This window comes from Sitodiplosis mosellana, unplaced genomic scaffold (assembly GCF_009176505.1).
Source record: "Sitodiplosis mosellana isolate CC-2019 unplaced genomic scaffold, AAFC_SMos_1.0 Smas_scaffold_5548, whole genome shotgun sequence".
NCBI classification, from domain to species: Eukaryota; Metazoa; Arthropoda; class Insecta; order Diptera; family Cecidomyiidae; genus Sitodiplosis; species Sitodiplosis mosellana.
This window is the reverse complement of record NW_022600790.1, coordinates 1-10284: the sequence shown is the minus strand read 5'-3', so window position 1 is coordinate 10284 and position 10284 is coordinate 1. Positions and strand designations below refer to the sequence as shown.

At 34.0% G+C, this 10284-nt stretch overlaps 1 protein-coding gene and 1 long non-coding RNA gene across 5 annotated transcripts; one reads left to right on the top strand and one right to left on the bottom strand.

The window, feature by feature from the left end:
* Nucleotides 1–239: 239 nt before the first annotated feature.
* Nucleotides 240–6287, bottom strand: LOC129572811 (dnaJ homolog subfamily B member 12-like). Of its 4 annotated transcripts, none has more exons than XM_055452914.1 (8): nt 6089–6281; nt 5006–5188; nt 4766–4943; nt 4582–4679; nt 4376–4507; nt 4048–4217; nt 1075–1149; nt 240–344 (listed from the first exon to the last, which is right to left on the bottom strand). In XM_055452914.1, exons 2-8 carry the CDS (start codon nt 5136–5138, stop codon nt 255–257), a joined length of 876 nt encoding a protein of 291 aa, XP_055308889.1. In that variant the 5' UTR covers nt 5139–5188; nt 6089–6281; the 3' UTR covers nt 240–254. The 4 variants fall into 4 exon arrangements, with proteins under 4 accessions (XP_055308889.1, XP_055308890.1, XP_055308891.1 ...); XM_055452915.1 differs by lacking the exon at nt 240–344 and adding an exon at nt 485–517; XM_055452916.1 differs by lacking the exons at nt 240–344; nt 1075–1149 and adding an exon at nt 485–517.
* Nucleotides 6288–6631: 344 nt separating this feature from the next.
* Nucleotides 6632–10251, top strand: LOC129572813 (uncharacterized). The gene is made up of 3 exons (XR_008688509.1): nt 6632–6934; nt 7043–7117; nt 10115–10251. It is a non-coding gene; the product is annotated as an uncharacterized LOC129572813 (long non-coding RNA).
* The last annotated feature ends 33 nt before the right edge of the window (nt 10252–10284 follow it).

Below are 10284 nucleotides of genomic sequence, written 5' to 3'. Positions count from 1 at the left end.
CCAATTCCTATACTTTCCCTTGACACGTTGTGTACGGAAAAGTAAAAAAAACGAAAATATAAATTTTTTCCAAGTGGCCGAAAACTTTTTTTGCACACTGTATATTCGATGTTTTCTTTCGAACCGTTCGATTTTCTCCCGTGTTTGAAATTTAAAAACCAATTGCTGATACCGATGGTATTTTTGTTATGTATCTTATTGTTCGATTTCTTTATGAAATTCGCAGAGGGGTGAAACCGAACTGTCATCATCGATTACAACGCGGCTGTCAGAATAAAGTACAAATTAAATACACGCCAGACAGTCTTAAGTGCACCTTCGTAGAACGACTCGTTGAATTTGAACTACTTTGTTTGAAAAAGACAACGTATTTTCGTGAACGTATATTATTCATGGAGTGAATAAAAATGATAAAAACAAGTGGAAAATGAATACCAGGATTTTATTTTTGTTCCTTTTTAGCACGTGAACTGGTGCCGTAAAGTCATGTTTTAATTACTTAAGGGTTTAGATGATGCTGAAAAGAAAATGAATATTTGTGTAAAATTATGTTGTTTCTTTATTTCCTATTTAAATGCAATGAATGATTTGGATGGCACATCCACATTATCAAATTTAGATAAATGTTTCCAACATGAACATATTTATCTAAGTTTTCTTTAGATTTGCTGATGTTCAAATGAATTTTGAAATCAATTAATTCAATTTTCTCATTTTATACGTTCGCTTCCTACAAAGTGAGCTTGAAAATGTGTTTCAGGAGCCATGGGAATAAAGTGGCTCCTTAAACACACAATGGCTTTGTTCCACCGATTGCACAAATTTGTTCTACACATTGAACATGTCAGTAGATACTTAACATCACTTTGTCAATCAAAAACAAGAAAAATGTTAGCAAAGAATTTCTGAGCAAAAAAAAGAAAGTTCATATTCTTTTTCGGTATTTTTTCAAACGTTTCTAAAATGTTATTAAAAATGGGTTTTCATATTAATACACTAGGTATATTTTTATAAATAATTGAAATATTTTTTAACCAGAATGCTTGAAATTTATACTCATGTACTTATGCATACTTTTAGCGCGTTCCGCAACGAATGACAACCGACTACGCGGTCCCCGTTGTAGTTTGACAGTTCGGTTTCATGGCTCTGGAAATTCGTGTAAATTTCAATTTGTTCTTATTTGAAAACCATTCAATTGGATAAAATCGTGATCAATTGAATAATCGATGGGAATTTTCGTGTAAATAAAAAAAATTCGATGGAATTTTTTTTTTTTTAATTTTTTGAAAAAAGTTTTTTTCTTCAAATCGTGAAAAATATTGTATGAGAATTTTGCATGTCCGTCCGTCCGTTCAGAGCCTTCTGAATTTAGTTGTCCGCCCGTCCGTCCGTTCAGAACCCTGTAAATTTAGTTGTCCGTCCGTCCGTCCATTCAAGACCCTCAGAAATTAACTTGTCCGTCCGTCCGTCCGTTCAGGACCTTCAGAAATTTTCTTGTCCGTCCGTTCAGAGCCCCCAAAAAATTTTCTTCTCCGTCCGTCCGTCCGTTCAAAGCTGCTAAAAATTTTCTTGTCCGTCCGTCCGTCCGATCGTAGCTGAACGGACGGACGGACGAACAAGAAAATTTTTAGCAGCTCTGAACGGACGGACAAAAAAATTTTCAAGAGCGTGGGACGGACGGACGGACGGGTTAAAAAGACGGACAGTCCGTCCGTTTGACACCTTAAGGTATACTGTTATTGACTGTTTTGAATAGTAGATCTTTCACATAAAAATATAAAAATCTGCTTGCATTACACTGGAATCTCTCTTATTTATTTGATATTTTTTCAAAATGAGAAACAAAAAACTATTTCAAGCCTCAATTGCAAAGCACATCACTGTTAGAATCATTGTGTCAACATGAATCAACCAATAAACAAACCAACACAAACCACACAATGAAATACCACGTTTGTATAAATATAGCAATCACTTGAAGAGAAAAACTCGAAAAAAACATGTTTCAATAAAAAAAACTTCATGTTGTCATTGAAACAATCGGAACGTGGAACGTCAATAAATGAACTGATATTTGTTCGCAATTCGTTAGTTACTCTTGTGTTGACAAAAACACGCAAAAACACGAGAAAAATGTTTGATTCTACGTTTTAAAATAACAAGATTAAATTCTTGCATTGAAAAAAAAATATTCGCGCTTTTTAATAGAAAAAACTCAAAATATTTCTTGAGAACAGAAAACCGCTCAATTGACACATGTATACATTTGTATACAAGCTTTTGAATTTGACGTACGTTGTGCTTGTATTATTTGTTCTTGCACCAGTTAGCGTTGGCGTAGAGATGGCATAGCGTCGGATAGTTCGAAATTGGTAGGTCAGAATGCGCTTAAATTTTAATGGTTTCTATGTCTCAACATGACAAAACTTTTGTCCTTCACGGTTTGCAATTAACTCTTCAACTTTTTGAATTATTGCAGGGCCGTAGCGTCCATAGGGGCGCAAGGGGCTGAGCCCCCTGGAATTTTCTGAGCCCCCCTGAAGTTTTGGCGATTCTTATTTGAAAAATTAGGCTGAGCCCCCCCTGTCTTTTCATTCACGCTACGGCGCTGAATTATTGTGTCAACAAAAAACATGTACGCGGACGCGAACGCGAACGACGCCATACAAACATCGCAATTTTTCATAGTAAACAAAGTATTTTTGGGGGTAGATGTGTCTTGATCGATGCGACGCTATGCCTTCTTACGTCAACGCCAACTGGTGCAAGAACAAATACTACAAGCACAACGTACGTCAAATTCAAAAGCTTGTATACAAATATATACATGTGTCAATTGCTTAATGAGCGGTTTTCTGTTCTCAAGAAATATTTTGAGTTTATTTATATTAAAAAGCGCGAATATTTTTTTTCCAATGCAAGAATTTAATCTTGTTATTTTAAAACGTAAAATTAAACATTTTTTCTCGTGTTTTTGCGTGTTTTTGTCAACACAAGAGTAACTAAAGAATTGCGAACAAATGTCAGTTCATTTGTTGACGTTCCACGTTTAGAGGTGTCAACGGACACGGACAAAAATTCGGATAATAGTGTCCGTCCGTCCGAAAACCGAAAAAAAAATTCGGACGTCCGGTCCGAATGTCCGAAAACCGAAATTTTTTTTCGGACGTCCGGTCCGAATGTCCGAAAACCAAAAATTTTTTCGGACGTCCGGTCCGAATGTCCGAATTTTTTTTTCGGACGGACGGACGGACAAGGGGTTTTGTCCGGAATTTTCAAATTTTTTCAAAAAATGTTCGGACGGACGGACGGACAAAATTTTGTCCGTTGACACCTCTATCCACGTTCCGATTGTTTCAATGACAACATGAAGTGACATTTGTCGCAGTTATTCATGTTGATGAAAACACGTGAAAACACAAAAATTTCATTTAATTTTATATTTTCTAAAATATTAGAATATTGTTTTTTATTGAAACATGTTTTTTTGAGTTTTTCTCTTCAAGTGATTGCTATATTTATACAAACGTGGTATTTCATTGTGTGGTTTGTGTTTGTTTTGGTTTGTTTATTCATGTTGACACAATGATTCTAATAGTGATATGCTGTGCAATTGAGGCTTGAAATATTTTTTTTTCTCATTTGGAAAAAATAACAATGGAATAAGAGAGATATCAGTGTAATGCAAGCAGATTTTTATGTTTTTATGTGAAAGAACTACTATTCAAAACAGTCAATAACAGTATACCCAACGTTTAAGCTTTTAATACTATTGGTATACAACGGTTCTATTACATGTTCTTGCACCAGTTGGCGCTTCTGGGCTCATTTATATGAGAACTGTCAAGAAGGCGCAGTGTCGGATCGATGGGATTTCTACCCATTTACATTGACTAGTGTACAGATATGCGCAGATAAGAAGTTTTTTGTGGAGTTTTTGTGGTTCGAATGAGGAGGAGTCATGAAATTATGGGTAGTAAAACCAATACTTTTCTTACAAACAAAGCGGAAAAGTAATATGGTGATATACAAATTTTTTTGTACCTCACGCTCCTCGTTATTCTGACGATGGAAACGGCGATGGCGACTTGAATAAACGTTCTGTGTGGGGAATGCAGCACCCCCAAAGAACATATTGAATAATTCCTCCGCTGTGACATCAGCCTCAAATCCTCGAGTGTAACCATATTGGTATGTCGTCCTATGGTATCCACCTGTATGCAAAAGCATCGAAGAAAGCAGCGATTAAAAAACAAAAAAAGCACAAAAGTGGAGTGTGTAATCATACACGTACGTCTTTCATCGCATTTGCCCCATATTAAATTGGGAACCAGATGAAAGTAGTAAACAGTGCAAAAAAAATCGTATTCACCTCTATTGATATTGTGTTGTTCGTCAGAGCCATACAAATCGTAGGATTTTCGTTTCTCCCCGTCCGTTAAAATTGCTACCGCATTTCCAACAGCTTTAAACGCTTCAGCAGCTCCCGGTGCACGATTTTTGTCTAAAATTTGGACCGATGAAAATTTACGTTTACATGTCATTTGATACACCTTAATTTATCGTATATATATATACCTGGATGTAAAACCAAAGCCAGTTTTTTGTAAGATTTTTTAATTTCTGTATCGGTCGCTTCCTTTGTAACTTTCAGAACCTCGTAGTAATCTTTGCAACTGAAAAGAAAAATATTTTATTGACCGCTAGCAACACATGTGTAATTAATATCGTATGAATATTGAAATTGATTCCGTTTGTGTACCTTTGAATCCGTTTGACATGTTGCATTTGCTCAGCCGTATAGTCAGGCTCCGAAGAAGGAGACTTGTTTGGTGAGGCGACAGATTTTCGTGTCCGTTTTGTATTCTCCCGATCGGTTAGTATTGAATCGGTTTCATTTGTATTATTTTTAGCTGATTGCAGCACTCTTTCCAACAATTCTAGAATATGCCACAAATATGTGTCGATGCTTATACTTGGAAAGGAAAAATTAATTAGATACCTTTGGCTTTCTGCGAAGGATAAAGTTTTTCTGCTTTCTTCAGAAATTTCTCTGCTTTCTCCATTTTGCACTCGCGTAATGCTTGTGCAGCAATTTGTATACATCTTTCGGCTTCGTCACGATTGCTTTCCATTTTGTTTATTAGTTTTCCAATCTTTTGTTTTTTAGCCTTTGGTCAAATGACTATGAAAGAGAAATAAATTCAATTCAAGGTATGCAGACACTAAAAAAAACCATTCACAAGCATTCATAAATTGAATTTTAATGCACACATTGAGTATATTACAGCCAAAGCGAAATCACGTTTAGCATGGATTAAACGATTTGGATATGAATTTGATGATCCATGGACAATAAAGAAATTATTTTTCACATTTGTATTGCCGATTGTGGAATATGCTTCCCAAATTTGGAACCCATACACCGATGAAAAAATTGCACGAGTTGAATCGATCCAGAAGCAGTTTTTATTGTTTGCACTGCGCAAAATGAAGTGGCCACACAGATTCAGGAAGCCGCCATACGAATGCCGACTGCTTGAATTACAAATGATTACGCTGGAAGAGCGGAGAAAGATAGCACAAATATCACTTGTCCACAATGTGATATGTGGAAATACTTCATCGAAATACATTTTGAGCAAAATAAGTTTTAAAACACCGCGACATTGGACAAGAAACTCAGATTTCCTTTCATTACCGACGCATCAAAATTGCTATTCCAAGTTTGAACCTATCAATTATATGTTGAGTACATACAATGAATTTTATAAATACTTTGTTCCTATCAAACCGCCTAATTTACCAGATGAATGTAATATTACTACTATTCCGAATTGTGATACTTATTTAATTGATTTTTGACATAAGTACAAATACTGTAAAACAGAGAGTAGCTGATTATTTTAAGAGAAATAGAATTTGGAGAGAGTAAAGTCAAATAGAATTAATTATCCCATTGCAAACATTGTAAATATAACAAGATTTATTTATGCTAAATAAACCACCTCTGGCGAAGAAACGCTGTATGGTGCAGAATAATAATAATAATAATAACAATTATTGGTATTTAGAAAATACGAACGTATGAGAATTTCCAAAAGAAGAACTTTTTTAGACTTTTTTCTCCGTATTTACCATGTACTAAACTGTATTTGCACAAAAATATCGTAAATTTTCACAACATCAGTGCGATAATGGATTTAATTAATTATTTAGCTAAAGTAGTATATGGACTAGCTGTCAAAAAATTGTGATGTATTACAATGAACACGTCAACGTCATATTGTCGAATGATATCGTAATATACCCTTGTTTTGACTATGTATGTTTGATAAGTGTGCGAGTGTGTTTCAGCGACATCTTTGTGTTGGTAGTCGAACTGATTTAGGCCACTCGATTTCTTCTCATTTTCATTTTTTTTGACAAAATCATCCTCATAAATAAATCCACTATTTTATAACAACAACAAAAATCTCTATTTTTTTTATTATTATTTATTTCTTACTTGACTTTACAATTTATGACCACACTACTAACGGAATTATATAAAGATTTTTTTACTTTCATCATCACATGTCATCACATGGTTTATAAATAATTTACCAGTCCATATATGTACATTTTTAGGACCAAATATTAATTATTATTTTATTTCCATTTTAATTTACACGAGACTGTTCAATTTTTCGGAAACAATCTTGGTATGAACTGAATTGAATTCAAACATGTTGGGTGTTTGATATTCAATATCCTGAACACGATATCTTATCGACCAAACATCCATTGTGTATTACACCCAGTTTTTCGTGCTGCTGCTATAGTAAAAGTTACGATTCTCAATCGGTACATTTTCAGTGAAATTCTTAGAAAATAGGTGTTATTATTAAAATTAATCAAGTGCTGAAATTGAAACGGATGTTCTTGATGAGTGTGTGTCGTAATTTTCTTTTTGCATTCAATATTCTCAAATTGCTATTCTGAAAATGTTAAATAACATGCAATGTTCAAGGAGTTTTTTAAGGAGTTTTTTTTTCAGCAACAGTAGCCAGAGTTTGAATTGATTTCGATTTCAATCAATCTGATGATGTCTTAAAAATTTGAAACATGTCAGGTAAGTCGTTGGCTTGTGAAAAACATGAAAAGAATTACATTCGTAATACAAAACTTTTCCGTACTCGCTGGATGTACAATTCTCATTCATTTTTTTAGACGTAAAGATAATTTCTATCCAGAAATGCAATTATATTTCAAGCAAATTCATGAGACTGATGGCATTTTTAAATGAGACTCATTCTCACAGTATATTTAAATGATTCACACAAAAAAGATTGGTTCAAAGTGTAACAGCGATAAAGAATTTTTTCGAACTAGAACACCGCGTTATTTCATTGAATTTTGTTCTTAACGATTCATTTTGAAAAATTTTTCCGCTAGTGTTTCACGTTGAAAAAATACGCATCGATGTTTGGTTTAGGAATACTTGTTTGATGATGCTTCGAGCGGAATTTGGCCAAAATAATGTTTGTTCGACCGTTCAAAAACAAAAAAATGGCTTGTTCGGTTCTTTTTTCATGGGAAGCAAAATATATTTTGAGTTCTTTGGGCAAGACTGAGAGTAGAAGTAGTTTTACTGACGTTGTCACGAAAGAAGACACTTCTTTCGACTGTAAAATGATCAAAGATCAAAAGATTTTCTTCAATCATTCGACGAACGGCCCCCAAACACATCTGAATGGAAATCGATGGTGTTTCATTGAAACATCACTGCACCAGCTCTGATGTTCCTATTCCTTCGGACGCCGAAATTTCATGCAATCTCGCTCACAATTACGTGCAATTTCTACCCATATTATTTTATATCCAAACATCCCTTTGACGACCAAGATTGGACGGATGGGAATTTTGCGATTCTGATTGCAGATTCGTGCTCAGCGACCCCAAAAACCAAAATAAAAATGTTATCAAAAATTAATTTTTTTAACTAGAAATATGAAAAAAATGATGGGACATATATGTCCCATTGGTCGGTAACGGTAACTACCTTTGTATGGAAAAAAATATGTCTCCCATAAGAACTACGTGTACAATCTTTTTCGTTTTTAAAATATTCAGAATTGTTTTGAACCGAAAATGGTTTGAATTGTGCTTTGTTGTGCCCATTTAATCACGAATTTAATGATATTTTTGTAAATTTATGTGTTTGAAAATTCGCGAATAATGGCCAAAATACAGGGAAATACGGGGTATTTATTTACCTTTACCGACCAATGGGACACATACAGTCATGGAAATTTAATTAGGACCGGCATTGAAATTTCAGTTTTTTCCCATTAATTCTGTTATTTTACAAAAAAATATTCATGAAATGATGTTTATGAGAATATTTGAAGTTTTTATAAATGGACTAGACTATCAATTTCATTATTTTCGGTAATGGATATCATTTATTGATGAAATTGCCCAAAAACTGCGGGAAAAATAATTAAGACCTTCCATACAAAAAATGACAAAATTTTTCGAAAAATCGGAAAATTTATCATTTGTTTGACCAAATTCACTCCACCGATGGTCGTATTTAATTGAAATACATTTTTTCCACATTACCATTTAATAGATTTCAAATTTCTTAACAAATTCGAAAAGTTACAGACCAAACTATGATTCTTCCACGATTTTTCATACAAAAAATGCTATAAAGTTTAGTTTGGTCTGTAACCCGCAGTTTTTGAGCAATTTCATCAATAAATGATATCCATTACCTAAAATAATGAAATTGATAGTCTAGTCCATTTATAAAAACTTCAAATATTCTCATAAACATCATTTCATGAATATTTTTTCGTAAAATAACAGAATTAATGGGAAAAAACTGAAATTTTAATGCCGGTCCTAATTAAATTTCCATGACTGTATGTCCCATCGCGCCAAACGCAATAAAACGTGGAAAAAACCCTTTTTCTAAATAAAGTCGATGATTTTTGGAAAGTAATGGACATTTCGCACATTATTCCCAATTTTCAGCTTTAAAAGTTCCACCGTTAAAATTATATAGCATTTGGCGAAAGTTGAAAAAAAAGTTAAGATTTTTTGACTTTAGACTGTTCTATCCACTTGCGCTTACAATATCCAATATTATGGTACTTTCTGATAGCTACATTAATTCTCTTTCAAACGAAACCAATTTTACTAAAATTGGTTAAAAAATGTAGTTATTACAGATGAAAAACAAAATGGGACATATGTGTCCCATTGGTCGTCAAAGGGATATATCAACAAAGCAGTCGCCTCGAAACTATCACGCGACAGTGAACAAACAATAACCTAATAAGGTCCTCCAAACGAAATACCACAGATATATAGAGAACTTCAAGGAATGTTGATTTCAGCCCAAAATACATAGTAAGAAAGAGAGTGTTCCAATGCTCGGACAGCTCCGTTATTTTCAAAAAATAAAAACATTTTCTTCGCTCCTTATAAAATTGGTTGGAGTTGGGATCAAATCAAATAACTCATATTCGAACTTAAACTAAATTTTTCGGATATAACAATTTTGGCATTCACATATTTCGATTATCGACTATATTACTAAAGCTGTCAACGGACACGGACAGTTTCGGACAAATGCTGTCCGTTTGTCCGTTTGTCCGAGATAAAATTTTCGGACATTGTCCGTCCGTCCGAAAAGTTCGGACCAAGATTTTTATGACCAATTCCTATACTTTCATATACTAAACTATGTGTGCGGAAAAGTATTAACATTGCATTCGTGCAAGAGATGGGGAAAGTGAGAGCACTAAAGCATATTGCCAATAAGAAATAAATTTTGTATGCATTCAGAAGAACAAATCTAGTACAGAACAGTACATTGTATTGATAACACCTTCATTTACGGTCCACAATCACATTTTTTCAAGATGATTGTTTGCGACCCACTAGAGTTACGTAGCATGTATCAAAGAGTTGAAGGTTCGTAGTTTTTTTTAATTGCAGTGTGCCGCATCATAATTTTCTCGATATGTAAAAGAAGATAAAGTCTTCATAGTCACGTCTTTCCAGATTCAGAAGATAAAAAAATAATCTGGTTTATGGTTTTTTTTATCTACATTAGATAGTGAAGATTCAGATGGAGAAGGTGGTCTGGGTAATGTCAGCCGAATAATTATTAGACCTCCGGGACATAGCGGAAAAGCGAAACGTGGCCATTTGTGTTTTGATGCAGCATTTGAAACGGGAAATTTGGGTCGCGCCGATTTGGTGGGAGAATTTGAATACGATCTG

What these genes read in the sequence shown, in the direction of transcription:
- LOC129572811 (XM_055452913.1), bottom strand. Translation starts at nt 5,138, where the DNA reads ATGGAAAGCAATCGTGACGAAGCCGAAAGATGTATACAAATTGCTGCA. An exon ending in CATGTCAAACGGATTCAAAG is followed by an intron (nt 4,680 to 4,765) that starts GTACACAAACGG and finishes TTTTCTTTTCAG; the next exon opens with TTGCAAAGATTACTACGAGG. An exon ending in ACAACACAATATCAATAGAG is followed by an intron (nt 4,218 to 4,375) that starts GTGAATACGATT and finishes TTTTGCATACAG; the next exon opens with GTGGATACCATAGGACGACA.